Source organism: Pelodiscus sinensis, chromosome 1, assembly GCF_052426305.1.
Source record: "Pelodiscus sinensis isolate ZL-2025 chromosome 1, ASM5242630v1, whole genome shotgun sequence".
Taxonomy (NCBI): Eukaryota; Metazoa; Chordata; order Testudines; family Trionychidae; genus Pelodiscus; species Pelodiscus sinensis.
This window is the reverse complement of record NC_143052.1, coordinates 241,655,359-241,677,003: the sequence shown is the minus strand read 5'-3', so window position 1 is coordinate 241,677,003 and position 21,645 is coordinate 241,655,359. Positions and strand designations below refer to the sequence as shown.

Below are 21,645 nucleotides of genomic sequence, written 5' to 3'. Positions count from 1 at the left end.
AGTGCTCACAAAATATTTCCTGCATGAGCTTTGCATCCCAAGTCCGATATCCTTGCACTGTGAGCTTGCCAGGTGGTGTACCTAAGTAGGGGCAGGCCTTGTGAATACATATGTGTAGGTAAGAAGCTGGCATCTGTAGCAAGTCATGTTGGTGGTTCAGTAAGTGGCCTCCTTTTTCTGAGTCAGTGCACTTGCAGATAATGAAGACTGAGTGATAGTGCAGGGATTTGCGCTGGGGGATCAGCCAGGTTCTGATGTGAACTATCATATGCTGCTCACCTAAATCCCCTCTTTGGTTTCCATCAGACGTGCTGTTCTTCGCTGCCTGCCCTAAACTGCTGTGCAGTGTGAGGGCAGTAGCTTCTCAGCTGTGGAGGTGGCTGCGATTAATTGGTGGTTAAAATGAACGTGGCCGTGTGTTCTTGGTTGTCCTGCGGGGTGGGACTGGCTCAAACTCAAGTCACTATGATTACATGAGAATGGCGTTACTAGGGAGTTGGAGACAGCGTGCACCCTCCCTTTCCCCGCAGGGGCAGCCACCACCACTGCAGCATTTACTTACAACAGTCACAAGTCTTTGCAGTATCACTTGCCAAAAGCAAGAGGAGGATGGAGGGATGAAGGAGCCTGTTTCCAACAAAGCTGCTGCCATTTAACTGCAAAAGACCCTGCAGCTTGTCCCTACGTTAATTCCTGGTTTGCATCTTTGGTGACTCAGCATGGGCCAGGATGGATTCAGGCAGAGCTGGTTAACCTGTAGCTATACAGGCCCCTGCTTGAAGGCCAGGTAGTGATGACTTTTGCCCATTGCTGCCCAGCATGTAGTCTAAGTTCATTTGTGCTGACTGAGAGCTCAGCAGGGATGACACTTATGCCCTCTGAGGAACTGTGATTTCTCCCCTTTCATTGTTACTCGGGTTGGGACGTAGCATAGGCCAGTGGTTTTCAAACTATGGGTCGCGACCCAGTAAATGGGTCATGGAATGTCAGGCACTGGGTCTCGTTGCTGCAAGGGGGATCAGGTGACCAGTGGGGCTGCTAAAGCAGCTACCTGCCTGTCAGGGCACTGCAGACTGGGCTGCACCCCAGAAGCGGCCGGCAGCAGGCCCGGCTCCTTGATGTGGGAGTGGTGAGGGGAAGGAGAGTGCATAAGACTCTGTGCATTGCTCCTGCCCCAAACACTAGCTCTGCACTCCCTTTGGCTGGGAATGTGCCGCTGTCTGCTTCTGGGGGCAGCATGATCTGCGGTACCAGGAGAGACAGGAAGCTGCCTTAGCACCCCCCTGCATGGCTGACTGAGAGTGGCTCAAGGTAAGCCCCTCCTGTCCCAGGAGCTCCCTCCTACATCCCAAAACTCTCATCCTTGGCCCCATCCCAGAGCCTGTGCTCTAGTGACTAGAGTCTAGTCAACTTATGCTAGGTTGTGAGCATCAACAATTTTCTTCAACTGGGTCACGAGAAAAAAGTCTGAAAACCCCTGGCATAGACTACACACTCCACCATCTATAGGACGAATACCCCTTCTGGCAGGTGAGAAGTAGGAAGCAGGCAATGTTGCACACTAAATCTTGGGCCTTGCAGGTCCCCCAGGCTAATGCATTTGCTGGGGACTGATGATTTGCCTGAACTGCTCCTGTCAGAGGATCGAGTCGTGTACAGCTGTAGTAAGGCGTTAATACAGAATGGCCACTGAGCAGGCTGAAGGGATGGGGGTAGGGCAGGCATGGAACAAGGAAGGGCTGCTGGTCTGCACAAATACCCTGAAATCCATCAGGCTGGGGCCAGCATTCCCCATGGGTGTTTTGGCTCTATTTGGTCTGCAGGTCATGTCTCTGCCACCCCTCCCATCCCACTCCCACCACCCAGCGCACTGGTGTTATTCCTTCCTTTGACTGGGGAGGACATAAAGTGGCCCTTGGGGTTATTATCAGAAGCAGGAGGTGTGGTAGATCATTTGTGAAGTACCTGAGGACCTCTGGAACAAAAGGCTGTGGGTGAATGTAAGAGGAGAGGCTGTATTGATAGGAGACAGCAAAGGCAGTTCAAAGTCCATTGAAACACAACACTGAAACCTGAAGACATTCCTTTATAACGGTGGGGCTCAAACTTTTTCATTTGTGTCCCTCTTACCAGTGACAGAATCTGTCCCTGCTCTCTATTACTGCACACGCAAGGCTTCCTCAGCAGCTGAGCTCGGGCTGGAGGAGGAGCTGGAGGCAGACCTGGAGAAGGGAGAGGAGCTGTGGCTAGTGGTAGAGCTGGCTGGGGATGGAGCCAGGGGCACGGTGGCATTGCAGCAGGGTGCGAGGCAAAGAGAAGAGCTGCATTGTGGCGAGGGGAGGAGCTGGCTGGGGGTGGAGAGGGCCAAGAGGTGGAGTGAGGGCCCACTGGGACAGAGGAGGAGCTGTGCGTCCCCAGCGTTCCTCCACACCACCCTACGGGACATGCCACACAGTTTAGGGGCCACTGCTTGTAACCTGTCTGCCTGCTACTCAGATAGAATTGCCCAAGTGTGCTTCCTTCAGCAAAACACACACAGGAAAACAAGCTATCAGTAACTAACTCTGTGTCATGGTTCAGGGCTTTTAGAAACATTTTATTACAGCTGGGCTGTGTGAGCTATTCAAACTCTCTGTTAAGCGCCTGCACAATGTACACCAAGAATTGCCCTCCTACATACAGGAAGCAACCAGACGCAGCCATTGTGCCAAAGCAAGGTATAGACTAGGGATGTTAAATAGTGGTTAATTGAATAGTCGAGTAACCTCATGAATTTTTATCAGTTAGTCGACTATCTATAGGCCCTGGGGGCGAGCCGGCAAGCAGTGTGACCCAGCCTCACTCCTGAGGATCCCCCTGCCACTCTGCAGTGCTGCCGCTGTATCAGAGGCAGCGGTACAAGGTGCCAGGCAGGAGCTGGTCCACAAAGGGAGCCAGTTTAAAAACCAACTCCCCTCGCAGACTGGCTGCCTGTCACCCTGTGCTGCTACCTCTGATAAAGGGGTGGGGTTTGAGCTGCCGGACCCGGTATAAGCCAGAACTGAGCTGGGCTGCCTGCTTTAAATGCAGAGCCGCAGCAGGGATAGGTCCCAGATCTGTTTCAAGCCAGGACCGAGCCGGACTGCTGGCCAGCCTCCTAAAAAATTTACTGGCTACTGGTGGGGGTGGGGGGAAAATGCATGTAGTCTACAGCATTAACCTATAAGCTTTTGCTTATCGGTTAATCGACTATACTATTGCATCCCTAGTGTAGACATGTAGCAGAGTATCATTTACAGGCAGTCCCCGACTTACGCGGATCTGATTTATGTCGGATCCACACTTACGAACGGGGCTTTCTCGCCCCCTGGGGACCGTCTCCAGCAGACCAGGGGCACCGCGAGCAAACCCGCAGCCGTGGCGGGGTCCCGCGCTTCTGAGGCTTTGCCGTGGCTGCGGATTTGCTCCCGGTGCCCCTGGTCTGCTGGGGACCGTCTCCAGCAGACCAGGGGCACCGGGAGCAAAGCAGGTCCCGCGCCAGAGCAAAACCTCAGAGGCGAGGCACCCCGCCACTGCGGCTTTGCTCCCCGTGTCCCTGGTCTGCTGGGGGGGGGGGGGGCGCAGCTAGTGTGACCCCCCCCCCCCAGCAGACCAGGCTTTTGTTGTGGACCCTGGGGCAGAGCAGCTGGGGCGCTGCCGGTTGGTCCCGCAGCGCCTCTCTGGGCACTACTGGACCAACCCAGCAGCACCCCAGCTGCTCTGCCCCAGGCGTCCCCAAGTCAGCTGTTGCTGAAACTGACCAGCGCTGACTACAGGAAGCCCGAGGCAGAGTTGCTCTGCCCCAGGCTTCCTGGAATCAGCGGCTGATCAGTTTCAGCAGCAGCTGACTTGGGGTTCTTAAGTTGAATCTGTATGCAAGTCAGAACTGGTGGTCAGTTTCAGCAGCGGCTGAATCTGGATGCCAGTTCCGACTTACATACAGATTCAACTTAAGAACAAACCTACAGTCCCTATCTTGTACGTAACCCGGGGACTGCCTGTACTCTGGGGCACGAAGGTGACCAACGTCCCAATATTTAGGGCTTTTTCTTAAATAGGTGCCTATTACCATCCATCCCAATTTTTCACAGTTGCTATCTGGTCTCCCCCTTTAGTCACCACCTCATCCTCATGTAGGAAGTGGCATGAAGTGTTCCCATAATGCCGGTAATGAACACCAGCCATCTAGTAATGAACAGCCTGTGCCTCCTTTGCAGAAGGGAACCCAAGCTGCTTTCCAGCATTACTCATATTCTCACTGGGTGCTCTGGGAAAGCTCATGGGAAAGGTCACACGTAGAAGTAAGTGGGTAAAACAGGAAGGAGGAGAAGAATCCAGAGATTCCAGAACAGAGTGGAGAAGGACAGAGCCAGCGTTACCCAGTGCTGACACAGTCCTTCTCCTTGTTTTCCCCTTTTTTGTCTCCTCTTTTCCCTCTTAGTTTGGAACTGTTGCTTTATCTGGATCCCTTGGCCAAGAGCTTTGTTCAGGTCAATCTCCTGCAATGGTCAAACTTTATCTGAAACATAGTAAAAATCACCCATTATAAATGTCCTGCTGTAGGCCTGTCAGGTTTGACTATTCGTGTCAGCTGTTGTCAGTCTCTGCTGCTTGGGATACATTGGCTAGGGCAAAGAGGTGAGAGCCGGAAGTCTTTTCCGGACTTCCCATTGGCTAGTGACAACTTGTTGTGAAGTTTTTTCCTCTTCTGAAGCCCTCACTTCATTCATTTGAGAGCGGCACGGCTACATCAATAATTGCATGTCCATCTCTTTGGAAACTGAGCCATCACTGTCCAGCACTGGTGTCTTCTATCCAGCATTGGAAATCTTGAATTTGTTTCTTTAATGTCTGTGGTAGGTGCTTTGAAGGATAATGGCTGCATTGCTCAATGCTTTAAAACTGCTTTTCATGTTAACAACACATTTCTCCGAGCTAGCAAGACTGCTGTGAGCAGAGGCACAATGTCCATTAGGAGACTGCAACTGGGTCGGCCTCACTGCCCCAGGCCTCCGGCTGACTGCTCAGGAATTAGCTCGTTCAGCCCTGGAACGCCCCCTTCCTGGGCCGCAGTACTAAAAATAGCACCGTGGCCCTGGCTCCAGTCCCAGCACATGGGGCAGCCACCTGCCATGCAGCCCAGCCCCGGGAGCAGTTTGGGCCGTAGCTGCATGGTGGCTGCTGGGGCTGGGACCGTGATACTAAAAATAGCATGCTGTCCCGTGTGCCAAGACTAGAGCTGGGGCCATGGTGCTATTTTTAGTACTGTGGTCCTGTTCCTAGCTGCCACGCAGCCCCAGGCCTAGCTGCTCCTTGGGGCAGGGCTGTGTGGCAGGCAGGGCTGGGGATGGGGCTGCATTGCAGGGCAGCTGGGGCCAAGACCATGTTGGGAGGAGGCTGCCGCTGCGGCCTCAACTGCGTGGCAGGCATGAGCTGCCACAGGGTTTGGAGCTGCATGGCTGGTGGGCTGGCAGGTGGATGCAGTCACCAGGGATTTTTTTTTTTAACCTGGCTCAGGGTGGTTTATTAGCCTGGCCTCTATCCGGAAAGACCCAAGCAGCAGAGGGGTGGGGAGAATGCAGCAGTTCTGTAGTGTCTGTCTGGAGGAGGCTGCAGGTGAGGCAGGGTGTTCAAACCCACTGGTCCATATCAGTGCAGTCAATATTCCAGTGTAGGGCCCATGCTCTGGCACATCTTACCCAGGCTGCTCCCCCACAGCTCTGGCCAGGAGCTGTCACCCTTCCCCCCATGTGGAAAACCAAAGAACTGTCCCATGCAGCAACTGATGGTGCAGTACAACACCCCTTCCCCTGCACCCCCCCCACCTCCAAATCCCCAGGTCATTTGGCAGCCACTTAGGCTGGAGTATGAATCACCAGGAGGGGCTGAGAGGCACGTTTGCCACAGCCCATTGCATTAGACTGGGCAGAGATTCTCCATGGGTTCTGGCCCCAGCTGCCCGAGAAGAAACATGGGCCCAGAAGTGCCTCCCCACAACAGCACGTGCGCTTCCCCACAAGCCAAATCTGGTATGGATCCTCAGGGTTTCCTCCTCACCCCCCTCTCTTGCAGGAAGCCCCCTGCACTAATCCTGCAGGGGGGCACAAGGCTAGAGTGCCTAGCCTGAGGCAGCCAGAAGTGGCGGTGGTTCCCTGAGGATCCTGGAGTGTCGGGGCCCTGAGTGCAGCAAGGAGCCACTACCACCACCCTCACCACTCCCTGGGTTGGCCCTGGCCCTTCTCCAGTGGCTGGAGGGGGGCTGAGGGACTGGGGAGAGGGGTGGAGAGCCGAGAGGCCGGGCAGACCTGGACTGGCTGCAGCCAGGTGTAGAGAGCGGGGAGGCCAAGAGACCAGAGCTGCAACCGGGGTTGGGGCGGGGAGAGGAGGCTGGGCCTGGCTATGGCTTGGAGGGGGGGGGGGCATCGAGAGGCCAGGGCTGGTGTGGCTCCCAGCACTCCCCTCCTCAGCAGCTGGGGATGGGGACTGGCACGGCCCTGGCCTTCCCTGGCAGCTGGGGGAGACCCAGGCTTTCCTAACCCCAAGGATGGGAGGTTGGTGAGCGTAGTGAGCAAGGGGCATAGGCCCTTAGTATAATATATTTTTTTGTTAGTAACTGGTGGGTGCCACAGTGGCACACATCTGAACAAGTGCACATGACATCAATATTGATGCACAAGACAAAACTCACTCCGGTCACAGATAGAAAATCTTAGGCTATGTCTAAACTGGCGGGTTCTTGTGCAAGAACTCTTGTGCAAGAACACGTCCACATTGCCATGTGCTTTTGCGCAAGAGCATCCATGGCAGTGTGGACGCTCTCTCGCACAAGAAAGCTCCAATGGCCATTTCAGCCATAGAGCTTTCTTGTGCAAGAAGCCCTCTCTTGCTACACCGTACTGTAAATCTTCTTGCGCAAGAGCAGGCGGGCAATGTGGACGCTCTGCGGGTTCTTGCGCATGTGTAGTCATAGCACTAGCGGGAACACTGGTGTGGACCTGCTGCGTTTGCCTACTCGGAGTGCCTCTCTGCAGCCCTTCTAGCCTAAGGCCTTGCTTCAGGCCCTGCAGCCTGGGAGCTTTCCCAGTGCTGCCTTTCTTTCCCCAGCCCTGCTCTAACTCAGGAAGCTTCTAGCTTCCCTAGCAGCCAGGTTCCTCCCATTCTCCAGCTAGAACAAGAGTGAATCTGACTCCTCCTCTTCAGGAGCCTTTTATTTATTCTCTCCTCAGCTGGGCCCCAATTAGCTAGTTTCTGCCTCAGCAATGGGGCTTTGTGCACTCAGCCCTCTCCCACGACTGGGATTTACCCTCAATGGGCCAGTGTGGGGCGAACGCCCGGTCACAGAGACAGATGCAGATAAGTAATGGAAAGATGGCTTTTAAAGCTTACAAAGCAGGTTAAAAATAATTAAAATAAATGATGCTTTACCAAAACCAGTAGGAGTTGCCAGTGTTCCGCTGGAGATTAGTTTATAATGGTGAAATCTACATCTGCACTGAACACCCAGCACAAGGCTTATAAACATATAAATCCCACTTTTACTTCGGCTAAGGCTTAAATGGTGTTGCATAGTCCTTGGATGGGCTCTTTGCTCCAAAATGACTTATTGAGGTGAAACTCATTCCTCTGGAGGCATTGATTTAATGTCACTGTTCATGAAGGATGCAGAGCTGTTGAAATGTTCCTATAAACCCCTCCTCCTCCTGCCCCGAATAATTATGATCCAGTTCCATACCCTCACACATCACATGCTGGAAGGGCTGAGCTTGCATTTACAGATTTGAGCACTCAGGCCAAGCAAGCATCCAAGCAGCAAAAAGCAATAGAATGAAATCGCAGCAGTAGTCATGCAACATCATCTCTGCCTGGGAGCAAGTTTGTTTAGCTCCTCACAGAGCTTAGAAAATCAGAACGCTGCTTAGATTTCCTCTGCTGCAGGAGTGAAGGGGTAGGAGTGTGCACAGTATCTGTTGACGACAGAAGCCGAATTTCTGTAAATCACCATGAGTTCGGTGGAGAAACCCCGCAATAGTGTCAAATGTTATAAAAATACATAACAGAACTGCTGTTCTCCACTACAGCAAATGATTTTCCAGTCTCCTTTTAGGCAACCAACACTATTTAGTTTACTGTTTTGCTAATTTATTTATGTGCAGAAGCAGAAAAGCAATAAACAGCTGTTAAAAACTGAGAACTGAGTTGGGCAAGGAAAAGCATGCAAAAGGGCATGGAGTTGATAAGAGAAAAAAAATAAAATCTGGGTAAGAGAATCGTAATCTGTTTTTTCATGATGCAATCTTCTCAGAAACGCTCAGAAGCATAGTGATTTAAACAGAAATTGTCCTTTACGTTCCTGAGGGCATTTAAGGATGAAACCCAAGAGACAGCGAGGCTGGCTAGTAAAAATAAGGCGTAGCTTTGGGGAGTTATAGCTGCCAAAATGTGTGATGTGAGAATGGTTTGAAAAACAAAACGCAATTAGTTCTAAACCCATCAGATTCTCCTACACAGAAAATATTGTTTTGTCTTGCAAAAAATTAGAACGTAGTTGCTTCTGGTTTATGAGTTTCTGACACAGTGGTCTTAAAAGTTTTCAAAGATTCACATGAGATGGAAGGACGCATGTAAGCATGTAACAAGCAGAGCAGTTGGGTAACTGCAATGAATGAATGCAATGCAAACAGGATCCCTGTGTTTCATGTTGATGTTCAGAAATAGGTGTCTTACGACTTTGTTTATATCAATGGATAGATAAGGGTGAGCCTACATTTCATGCTTCATTCTGAGTCAGGGCTGAGACCCATTTTGGCACAAGTAGCTCATACATTTCTCTGGAAAGGGTGTTTCTCTTTTTGCCACACTTTACTTTTTATAGACGGAGGCAGAGACACCCATCTCCACAAAGCTACCGTATATTCCGGCGTACAAGACGACCTCTGATGTTAAAAAACATCCCCCAAAAATCGGGGGTCATCTTGTACGCCGGGTATACATCCCAGGCGCGCCTGGGATGCCCTGCTGCCGGCTTCCCCCGAGGCTTTCAAAGCCGCGGAGGGGCTCCGGCGGGGGAGCAGCCCAGGCGCGCCTGGGATGCCCCCCCGCCGGCTTCCCCCGAGGCTTTCAAAGCTGCTGCGGCTTTGCTCCCGGTGCCTCTGGTCTGCTGGGGACCATCTCCAGCAGACCAGGGACACCGGGAGCAAAGGAGGCGGAGGGGCGCTGGGGTATAAGATGAAACCCTATCTTTTAATTAAAAAGATAGGGGGTCGTCTTATACGCCCAGTCGCCCTATACGCCGGAAAATACGGTATTTAAGATTTAGGCCAGAAGCATGAGGGGATGGTGGGGGAGAGAGGCAGAGCAGTTCTGTCTTAATGTACACATTCATATTCAACGTCTACAAAACGTATGGTAATTAGAAAAAAAACCCATCCCCAGACTGCTTAGTTACATGTTGAAATTTACCTACAACAGGACTTAGTCAACTGTTTTTCCTGTTAAAACCAACAGGAGGCCAAAATCCTTTCCATTTCAGTAAGGCGATTTCACAGGGACATGGCTACCTTTGTGCAGTAAGCTCAGAGTCAGTCCCTTCCATAGAAACGATACGATTATTGCTTTAATTATATTTACGTATTTTTATTATATCTGAAAATTGAGTATCAATCCAACATTGGATAGAAAATCATTTTTATTATGTCCCATGTTATGTGTTGAGCGCTGACATGATCCTTAGTGTTACACAAAATCCAGAGGAAGCCCTCAGCCCTATGGTTGTGGAAATGTTTGTAGGTGCCACCTTCCCAGATCAGCATGGATGCAAGCCCCAGACATGGTCACACAGCTAGAAATGCTGTTTTAAGAAGGGGCAAGCTGAATAGCGACACTGTCTTTTCCCCCAGTGTGTGGGACAGTGGAGTAGAGATGGAAAAATAGTTGCCTTACATCCTTCTGAATGGCAGAGTGTTGCACCAAGTATTTCAAAATTTTCCTGGGAAGGATTCCACTCCACTTGTATTTTGCAAAGCTTCTCTGCTCCTCATTAGCTAGCTGTGAGCCTGAAAGAGGTTGCAACCACCCCCCCCCCCCCAATCCTATAAGTTGCTCTTCAGGATTGGGACACAAATGGCAAAATTATACAACTGAGACAGTAATGCATTATGTATGGCAGAGGGTTGGGTTTTAGCTACAGAAACTAGGAAGAAACCAGCAGCTGACCCATGACCCTTATATCACATGTGCAGGAGGTAATGACTTGCCAGTTTAATCTACAGGAACTACCAGAAAAACAATGGCTAGTCAGTGTGATATTTAAGTGTTGTTAAAATATTTAAGTGATATTTAAGTGTTGTTTTGCTATTTCTGTAAAAAGAAAATGATTTGCCTTCACCCTGAGAACTCCACTAATTACAAAAATAAACAAAAACGAATAATGAGGCACTTGCCCTCTTCTGTTTGCCTCCAATTGCAAAGCACACTTCTTTCATACAAATGACTGAGGAGGCAACAAAACTCTCATTGAACTCAACAGAAAGATTTGCATTGACTTAATGTAACGGGGGGCAGGGAGACAATAAAGGGGTGCTGGAGAGGGGTGTGCTGTCACAGTATCTTCTCTGATGGAACAGAGATACTGCAGAGTGAGCGCAGCAGCATACTTGCTTAGTAGTGATGGCAAGAAGTCAGGACACTGTGTGCCTGGAGGAGAGGAAATTTGGGGGGAAGGGTGCTTTTGCGGGTCAAGGTCAAAGCTGCACTCCACACTGTTCTTCAGTTTTCGGCTTGGTACTTTCTAAGTCTAAAGTCCTGCCCACTGCATCATCAGGCAGGTGCTGGGAAAAGGCAAAAAAGAAAGTAGCTGTGTAACTCCAGACCAAAAACCCCACTTCAAACCAAAACAGCCAATTTCTAGAGTAAGGTAACAGTGTATGTGTGTGCGGCGAGGTGGGTAGGATTTAATTCCAAAGTTCCTTGTTTTCCCTACTTAGGTATCTAGAGAGTACATGGTAGTATTGTGAGTGTTAATGTACAACATTTGGGATTCTTGGCTGGATGGTACAATCAAAGAAAATAATATTTTTGTTAGTGTGGATGGAAAAATGACTTGTATAGTTTGTATTTTACTTATGCTGGGGAAATAAGAAAATAGAGAAACCAAACATTGTCCAATCATCTAATCATTTTGATGTAGTCAAAATACTTCCCTTTTTCCTAATCCATGATTGCATTTTGCTAACATGTTGTTGTCTTTTGTGTTCAGCAGGCACCTCTGTCCCAAATTGCCTTTAGTTCCACCTCTCCTCCTCAGATCTTGTATAATCCAGCTCAGCAGATCCTGACATATGCTGGGTTTTGTCCCTCTGCCGCTGCTATCCCTGCATATCCATCCTATCCTTTACCTCTTCAGGTAGAGTACATAATTGTATTTTTCTTGTTAACCCTCTTGAATACCAGGGGTTTCTCTTTGGTATAAATCCTATGCTGATAAATTGTGTCTGCTGTGCGGTTTTGGAGGAGTTGGAGGTAGAAGGAAAGATGGATTGGTTGCCTCATACATAGTTTCTCCTCTACTCTGACAACAAAGGTCAGAACAGATAATTTTTAGATAGTCGTCTCCCCTCTCACTGGTTCCTTCATTGATCATTATTACTAGTTCCTTGATAGCACCTCGGCACCCCAATCAAGGATCAGGACCTCACTATGTTAGGGATATATAGATAAAAAGACAATCCTGGCCTTATGAAGCTCCCTTTACAGCAGACAGGAGGTGGAGGCTGGGAGGATGAGAAGCATACATCAGGTTTAGCAGAAAACCAAAACTTGCCACCTCACCATCAAAGGCAGTTAACCAGGATAGGCAGCAACGTGTCCCTGGCCTCTGTTTGCCAGAAGCTGGGAATGGGCAACAGGGGATGGAAAACTTGATTTCCTCTTTTGTTTATTCCCTCTGGTGCACCTGGCATTGGCCACTGCTGGAGGACAAGATAGTGGGCTAGAAGGACCTATGGTCTGACCCAGTATGGCCGTGCTTATTCACTTGCCTCCTCAGTGCCAGATGGGAGTCATTCGTAAGTATTGCAGAGAGGTAGGTTTCAAGGTAGGATGATAAGGTGAGAGCATTATGATCCCCCCCCCCCCCATAAGGAACAGCCTGGGTTAATAATAGCATCAATAGCTGCATGAAGGGCCATTGCTGTGTATATGGGGAATTAACTTTGAAGCATAGTCCTGATGATCTCTGAATTCACTGAAGCAAGTGAAATCCTTCTATGGCAATTGACTGAGAAAAACTTGAATTTTGAACACGCCTGAGTGAGGAATTCACTTTGGTACCTGGATTAGTCGGAGACGTGGAATCTGTTCCCTGCTTCTGCTGATATTCTCTGGCTCCACAAACAAAACAAACAAAAACATTTACCTCTTTGTAGGTGTTCTCTGAGATGTGATGCAAATGTGTACTCCATGTATAGAGGTGTGCGCCGCATGCACGAGAGCCGGAGAACTTTGCATAACAGAATCTGCAATGGAAGCATTCACACCATATGGCCATATCCCTTCCCCAGACTGTATAAAGGTGCCACCCTAATCCCCTCAGTTCCTTCACCCCAAATGTCAGGAGTACAGATGTAGATGCAGAGGAGACAGAGGGCAGAATAGACATCATGAAGAGCAGCATTTATGGGTAGGTGACCATTCTTTCTTCCCTTAAGTAAATGTAGCTGGGTATTCCATGTGAGTGCTTTGTCAGCAGTACTTGTAGGCAGTGGGGCTCAAATATCTGTAAAAAAACTGCAGGACTGCCTTTCTGAAGTTTGCATCTGGTCTGAATACAGGCATAATGGCACAGTGATTTGCAAAACCATGCAAGGAGGACCAAGTGGCTGCCCTGTGAATGTCCAATGAAGGAATAAAACAACAAATGGTCTGGTAGCACTTTATAGACTAACAAAACATGTAGATGGTATCATGAGCTTTTGTGGGCACAGCCCACTTCTTCAGATGACCGGAATGTCATTTATCAATTCTATGAATGATGGCTACACGGTCAGCATAGTTTTTGAGGAGGAGTAGCCAGGGCTGCTTCATATCCTGTCATGCTACAGGAAGATTTTTGCCCGCAAGAGATTGGTTGACCATGAAGAGATTGGTTGACCCACCAGCCAGTCCACAAGAAACAAGAAGATTTAGTTCCGTCCAGATAAAAAGCTAGGCATCGCCTGACATCCAGTGCATGCGGGAAGGCACTGCTCATCTGGGGTTCAGTGTAGCTTAGGGAAGCACACTAGTAGATGTTTACATTGGTTCACGTAAAACTGGGAAACCACCTGAGAGATAAACTTAGGGCTTGACACATTATGGCCATGCTTATTCACTTGCCTCCTCGGTGCCAGAGGGGAGTCATTTGTAAGTATTGCAGAGAGGCAGGTTTCAAGGTAGGATGATTAAGGTAGAGCATTATGATTTTCCCCCATGCATAAGGAACAGTGTGGGTTAATAATAGCATCAATAGCTGCATGACAGGCCATTGCTATATATATGGGGCATTAACTTTGAGGCCACTGGGTTACTTTGTTTCTGCAAAATGGCCTGTAACGTTTCTTCCATCAAAACCTGTAACTCATGAACTCCTTGCAGATGTTATCACCACAAGGAAAGATGATTTCTGACACAGAAGAGGGAAGAAGTTGCCAGAAGCCCAAGTAGAGGTCCCATAAGAGCCACTAAAACAGTATTAAGGTCCCACAAAGGAACTGGCTCTTTAACTGGTGGGTGGAGATGAGTAACTCCTTTCCAGAACCTCACTGCACTGGGTTTGAAAACACCAACTTCCCAATGACGGGCAAATGAAATGCTGGAATTGCCACCAGGTGGACCTTCCGTTAACTGAGTGCAAGACCAGAAGACTGAAGGTGTAACATGAACTCCAAGCTGTTCTGGATTCAAGCTAGCATTGGTTGAACTTCCCAAGCTAATGGCCATACCAAGAATTGCTTCCATTCAGCCAAAGAGGAGGCTGAGAATAAGTCTCATCCCGCCATTGGGCTTGGGGACTAGGAAATATCAGGAGTAAAACACCTGCCCCTGATGCTGCAGAGGGACCTCCTGTATGGTCCCCAAAGCCATTAAAACTGAACCTGCTCAAGGAGCAATGTCTCATGAAGGAGTCCCTGAAAAGAGATGCAATAGTGGGGGGGGGGGGGGGGAAGACGTGTATGATATAATCTGATCTGAAGGTGCTTAGGGTGCATGTGTCTGTTGTGTCGAGTCCCAAACACTGTAAAACTGGGCCATCCTGTCCCCAAACTGTGGAGATGGAAGAGAAATGACCACTGGAGTGCTGTCCTGAACACTCAAATCAAAATGGGTGCTTGTTAGGCATCAGGAGTGTGGATCCAGTTCAATAAATCAGCTGAACCAGAGGGCTTTCTCCTTTGGGATCTGTGGCTCTTTAAGGCATAGTGCTCCTGCACAGGAAGGGACAATTGTCCGAAAAAATTCTGAGAGCTGTATTCATCTTGCAACTGCTAATCATTATAGTAGTGTCGGAACATATACTCCCAAACAGCTGGACCATATACTCCCAAAGCACGCATAGTATCTCAGGATACCTCAGTGGCCTGCCACACATCAGGCACAATGTTATAATTCTGCAGCTGTAAGGCCCTCCTCATGGTCACAGCTGGTGCCCTAATTCTGGCTGCTGCTATGAGCTCTTGGCAACCAAGCACCTTCCTCAACAAATGCCAAAAGCTTTGCCTTAGAGGGTTCTGGCAGCTTGTCCACAAGCTTAGACATGCCTGCCCAATTGATTTATTTGTCAGTCATATTTAGATGCCAAAGCCTGCCAATTCATGGTGTCCATTTGATTTATACTTGCCCCGTTGAGCACTGCCATTTACTGCAGCCACCACCCAGGAGGTAGGGCCCAGGTAAGAGTAGAAATACTCACCTCCTGGCATCAGAATGAAGGTTTTTTTCCCTCAGATCTCTTTGCCATAGAGGATAATCAAGCTGGGGTATTCCAGAGGGCACTTGCAGGCTCACTGCTCTCCCAGGAGCGGATGGTTGGAGAATAGCCTGTGCTCCCCTGCAGGAATTCTGCCTTAGATACCTAAGGCGTATGGCCACTACCTCAGGAGGCCCTGGAATGCCTTAAAGTCCTCAGGCACCAGGGAGAGGAAGCTTCTGGCACAACAGGTTAATCTGGGCACCTCTCAGCCAATCAGTGCTAGGCAGCGGCGGGGGTCTCCTCCCGGCCGTGGAAGAGCCGTTCACTGTGCGGTAAGAGGGCTGCATGGAGCCCATCACAGAAGCCTTAGAATGTTTGCGACCCAGGCTGGTAGCTGGGAGGCAGCGCAGGCTAGGTGACGGGTGCAGGGCAGGCACTGAGGGCTCCGGGGCAGGGCTAGTGCTGGGGAGCTCTGGGGTGGGGCTAGAAGTGAGAGAGCTACAAGGGCAGGGCTGGCACTCGGGGGCACTGGGGATGGGGCTAATATTGGGGGCTGGAACCAGAAGGCTGGCAGTGGGCATGGGAGGCTCTAAGGGGCGGGAGGTGTTTGGCACTGGGGGGCTCTGATGGCAGGGGCTGGTACTGGGGGGAGTTGGGTGCAGGGGACTCTGGGGTCAGTGGCTGGTGCTGGAGGTGAGTGGAGAGGTAGGGGGGACTCTTGGGGCTAGGGCTGGCACTAGAGGGCTCTGAGGACCAGGGCTTTTTATACCGCAGACTGGCAAACCCATTCACAAACTTTTGGTGGACTGGTAACATTTTACTTGCATATTTGAATATTCATTATTTGCATCATGAATATGCAAAGATGTGAATAAAATGTTACCAGTCCACCAAAAGTTTGTGAATGGGTTTGCCGGTCCGTGGTATAAAAAAGGTTGGGAACCACTCCTGTAGCCAACATTGTGCCCAAGAGTTCAAGATTGAGAGGTACAGCAGGTCCAATAGCTTGTATGACATTAGTGTGGAGACCATCAGGGCTGGCGCAATCCTCAGGGCCAGGCTCAATGGATAGCCTATGGCTGGAACCAGGGTTGCGAGAACAGGCCTTTGCTGCTCACAGTGTGGGATCAGTGAGCAGGTGGATCCCCTGTACCAGAGGCAGGGCAGTGCCTGTCAGCACATCTCTTAGACGGGAAGGAGGAATCTCTCTCAGCCCTGGAAGGGTCCCAACTCATTTTATGGGGTCTCTTCCTAGCCACGCCGGGGCGAATGAATGACTCTTTCCTCTTGTGGCAGATGCCACAGCCCACATGCAGAGTGGCATCATTTCCCAGATCCGAAGGACGAGGGCCTCAGAGCCAAAGTGGGCATCACAGCCTGCAGCAGAGGATGCTGCTTGCACTGCAAGGGACTGACTGGCAGATGGAGCACCTCTCTTTAATGTGTCCTTCTCTGAGACTCAACAGGCACCTCCTGTTGAGGTTCCCATGGGGATGGACCCTCTACATGATGGAAAATGCTTGACCCCTGGTAAGAGCATAACACAGGGCTTCCAATACTCTTAACAACACTACGTTAATTAACAAAGCCTGCTGTACTAGTCAGAAAAGTGGCAGGTGAAGCCACCATGCAGCGCTCTGATTGTAGTCATGATCAGTGAGAAGGGACGGAGAGGGTTAGGGTTGCACTGTCCTTATAAAGGGGCGGGTCTATGGCCTCAGGGTGTGAATGCTGCCTCTGTGGGTGCCACTAGCTAAAGTGCTTGGGCTCTGGTGCAAAGGGAGTGTACACGCCCCCAGGCAATACACAGCTGCATCCCTACTTGGAGCTAATGTTTGATCCTTTGCTGTGGCCCTGAAAACTGACATTCCCTGCTCCATGTGACTACCGTCTCCCTCACCTTTCTGAACTTCCATGACACTAGTTTATTACAAAAGTAGGGCTTAATTAAAAAAAAAAGGTGCTGGTGTGTGTCTGCTGATCTAGATGCTGACACTCACAGACCTTTCTTTAATTGATTGACAAACTGCTGCATGCGGCAACAACAGAGCAGGCTAGTGCAAAGTCCTGATGGAAAGGAAGGTCTTTTAGGAAAAACTCAGGATTGGACTTTGGAGCCCCAACGTCAGCTCAGCTACAGACTTCCTGTATGATCTTAGGTACATCACTGTACCATCGGTGTTCATCTTCAGAATGAAAATAATTAATAACTCTGTGCCTCCCAGGGGTGTTGTGCAGATAAAAATTCATTAATGTTTGTGAAGTGCTCAGACAAAGGCCAGGAAAGTAAAATAAAAAGCACTGCAGAAAAGCCTGTAAGTAAATAAAACCTGGGTGGCTGAAAATCATACATACAGTCTTAGGATCTCAGATTCTGAAAGTGTTCACTTAATACACCACAATTACTCATGTGTGTTATGAACCTTAATGTGCTACAGAAAGGCTAGTAATCAGGGATCATTTTCAGTTGGCAGTGAAGCTGTGATTGTCTAAAGAGTATCATTAAATTCAAGTCAGTAAGAGCTAAGAGTGGAAAGTGACTGTGGTGAAGAAGATCCAAACGAACTAACAAAGAAAATAACTAAACTGAGGAGATACACATTTAATATTTAGTGTTCTGCTATATTAAAAAAAAATCCTAATCTTTAAAAAATAAATCTGTCACTATTTTAGCCAACAATCTTAAACATTTAAAAAAATTACACTTTTCCTATATTGCTAAATAGTTTTGGAAGTGTATTCATTTGCCTTTCCTTCTGTTCATGAAAATCAGAGGCAGGAAGCACCTGCACATCAGGAAAGATCAAATGCAAGCTTTAGTCTCCACAGGTGAAAGCTACTCATCCTTCTCCTGGAAGAAACCAGCCTTCCACGTATGAGATAATCCCATTGATGTGGGGAGGGAATGAGTAACAGACTAGTATAAAGGCTTATGTATGTCAGCAAATGCATGATTGGTGAAAATGTTCAGCAGTGAACACTCTCTACTCAATCATTTCCATTTTTTGACTTTTGTAAAAATATTCTGAAATGGCCAAATTCTTAGACATTACCCACCTCCACTACTTAGTAACTCTGTGTTTGTAATCCAAATCTTACCTCACATTTATGGTGTGCAACACATATAGATACATTTACAGTTGTCACCTACTGGTCCGCTGTCACAGTAAAGACCAAGTCAAATAGAAAAGAAAAATCAAAACTTGGACTTGAGGGAGCCATGTTAGTTATTTGTATAGAACATGAGCAAAGTTGTCAAAAGCACCTAAGTCTCATTTTCAAAAGTGACTGAGGGCTAGATCCACAAAGGGATATGAAGTTGCAATGCTGAGCACTGCAGTGTCTAACTCCTAGGTACCTAGACGCAGCAGAATCCCCACCTCCACCTGAGGCACCCAAGTTTCCATACAATAAACGGAGAGTTCTCTGGAATCTTCAGACACCAGAAAGCTGTTTTGGAAGCTGGCTATGGGCCTAAGAGAAAAGAGCTCTGCAGCAGGGGATCTAGATGCCCAGAGCACCCTGGATCTTGCTGGAATTTTCAAGGCATCCAGATTCCTTGGTTCAGGTCCAGGGATCCTAGCTCAGTGGCAGAGACCTTAGCAGCTCTGAAAGCACCCAGGCTTTCCAGTGCTATGTGCTGCAGAGTTTGGAGCCAAGCAGTGACTGTGTAACCCTCTGGTTAGGGCACTCATGTGAGAGATGTTTGGCAGCACAGGTATTTGCAGTTGGGTCTCACACATCCCAGTTGAGTGCCTGCTCTAACCACTAGATCAGAACACACACATCTGTCTTTTGTGTGGTGCCTGACTCTGTAGGTATGCTCAGCTATCGCCCTAATGAGACAAAGCATTTCCACTAGTAGTATTTGCAAAAACCACCTAAGCACTGCGTGAATCATGGACCTACCCCAGGGATGGGGAACATTTTTTTGGGTCGGAGCTGCTGACCCACAGAAAAAAATCAGTCAGAGGCCACACATAAGTGAGAAGCAAAAGAAAAAACCCCAAACCTTCACTGACATGGCCCCTGACTAAGAAGGAAAAGGACACTTCCTACATTCCCCTCACACACCAGAGCTTAGGGGTACCTGGGCTACTAGATTTTGTGTGCTGCAGCCCTGTGGTGGGATGGGGGGAGAGGGGCTTGAGTGCCAGTGCAGGCTCCCTAATGCTGGAAGGGGGGGGGGTGGATCCAGGAAAACTAGGGACCGCATCTGGCCCCCCAGGCTTTAGGTTCCCCATCCCTGACCTAGCCCTTGGGAACTAAGTTACACTAAGTCTCTATAGGTACATCTAGACTACATGCCTCTGGCAACAGAGGCATGTAGATTAGGCTACCAGACATAGTAAAATGAAGCGGTGATTTAAATAATCGCCGCGTCATTTAAATTTACATGGCTGCCGCGCTGAGCCGACAAACAGCTGATCAGCTGTTTGTCGGCTCAGTGCGATAGTCTGGATGCACGGGTGTCGACATCAAAAGTATTTGTCGATTACCCAGGTAAGCCTCCTGGGATGAGGTTTACCTGGGTGGTCGACAAATACCTTTGATGTCAACACCCACGCGTCCAGACTATCGCACTGAGCCGACAAACAGCTGATCAGCTGTTTGTCGGCTCAGCGCGGCAGCCATGTAAATTTAAATGAAGCGGCGATTATTTAAAGCGCCACTTCATTTTCCTATGTCTGGTAGCCTAATCTGCATGCCTCTGGTGACAGAGGCATGTAGTCTAGACGTACCCTATGACCCAGACATATAGGATCCTCAAAGATATTTAGGCACCTAACTCCCATTGATTTCTAGAAACTTACATACCTTTGAAGATCTGGGCCTAAGTTCCTAATTCTGGAAAATGAGAGACAGGCACTTTTTAATAATTTTTAACCCATTGTCAGTTTCTGCTTGGTTAGTAATAATTAAAACTTCAGCAAACAGACTTGAACTACAGTGTGCTAATTTCAACAGGAGGTCAACATCCTGAGGGGTTCTGGACTCATCTTTATATATAAAAAAGGTTTTCCTGCCAGGCGACAGAGTGACATTATCACACGCTCCGGCTGTTAAAGCCACCAGAGAGAGTGGGGGGGTACGTGAGCATAGCAAGCACGGGGCACAGCCCACTAGTATTTTTTAAAACCAGTAGAATATTATTTTTGAAAACTGTTGTTAGACACTAAAAAACTCCTTATTTTACCTCATAGTTCCGTGTTCACAGGGAGTTTGCATTTTACACAGATATAATTCAGACTTTGTTAGAACTATTTCCAAAATTAACTAATAGCAGTTTGACTACACCCTAGCATTCAAGAGTAGTCTGGTTGGCAAAATCCCTGATCAAGTGAATGAATAATTGAGAAAATACTTACCATTACTATAGTTACTGATGATAGGTCTCCCTGTTACTGACACAAGGAGAAACCAGACAACAGAGGAGACTCTAGCCTAGTGTGAAAATATCAGAAGTGTTCTCACTTCTCTTTTATAATACCTGTTATAATGCTGTAACTGTGCATTTGTATCCTTAGATGACTAACATTTTAATTACATAATCCCCTCTCTCAAGCCTTAGAAAAGGGCTGCGTCTAGAATGCCATGATTCTGTGGAAATATTTTTAGCAGACATGTTTTTCCATTAGAAGTATTTCCGCAAAAGCGCGTCTAGATTGGCACGGATGCTTTTGCGCAAAAGCATCTGTGGCCAGTCTAGATGCGATTTTGCGCAAGAAAGCCCCGATCGCCGTTTTAGCCATCGGGGCTTTTTTGCGCAAAACAGTTCTTCCCTGTCTACACTGGCCCTCTTGAGCAAGTATTCTTGTGCAAGAGGGCTTTTTCCCGAGCGGGAGTGTGAAAGTAGTTGTGCAAGAAGCACTGATTTTGTACATTACAAAGTCAGTGTTCTTGCACAAATTCAAGCAGCCAGTGTAGACAGCGGGCAAGTTTTTGTGCAAAAGCATTTGCTTTTGCGCAAAATCTTGCCAGTCTAGATGCACCCAAGCTGTTTAAACCAACCCCACCTGTAAACAAAGGAGGAAATTAGCCTCTCAAAAGCACACTGCAGCTTCTTGATGCCAAAGCTTTAATGTCCCTGCATGCACAGCATTCCCATTGAGGGGCCCATCCCATATAAGGAGAGTAGAATACCAGATCTGAGCGTCACTGTGCTATTCAAAGGAGGAACTTGCTAGGTGCAGTAGCTACCAGTTCTAGAATACCACTATTCTAGGAAATGTTAAGCACCTAGGACAATGAAGTTTGTCAGTTTTTGCATTGCCCTCATTTTGAAAAAAAATGTTTTTAATTGAAAAATTTCAGGATCTGTGATTCTGAGCACTTCAGAGCTGAGCACTCAACACTTCTGCTGTAGCCCTTGGAATGGCAGGTGATTAACATCTGAGGGTCAAGGATGAAGTCCTGGTCTCCCCCACTGATGTCAATGGCAAAATTTATATTTAAAATAACATCAGGATGTCACCTCAGGATTTCAGTCCAAAAGTGCATCCTTTTGTTTTTAGCACAATGGGTGAAACACAATTGTTGAACGTGGCTGCTTTCATAAACATCTAGCATTTCTCATTCTTGCTTCAACCCAAAGGAGCCACACTATTACTGTCCAGTACATCATACTTTCAGAGATTTTTTTATATACATTCACTCACCCACAGGGCCATAAAGTGGATCAG

At 48.4% G+C, this 21,645-nt stretch overlaps 1 protein-coding gene across 2 annotated transcripts in view; it reads left to right on the top strand.

Annotated features, from left to right (window-relative positions):
- Positions 1 to 21,645, top strand: part of TMEM255B (transmembrane protein 255B) — a 120,129-nt gene that overhangs the window by 95,556 nt on the left and 2,928 nt on the right. The window contains exon 8 of one of the 2 annotated variants that reach the window (XM_075918372.2): positions 11,273 to 11,419. The exons of the other annotated variant lie outside the window; for it this stretch is intronic. Coding sequence (XP_075774487.1) covers positions 11,273 to 11,419 — 147 coding nt within the window. The remainder of the gene's footprint in view (positions 1 to 11,272; positions 11,420 to 21,645) is intronic. 2 annotated transcript variants of the gene reach the window in all.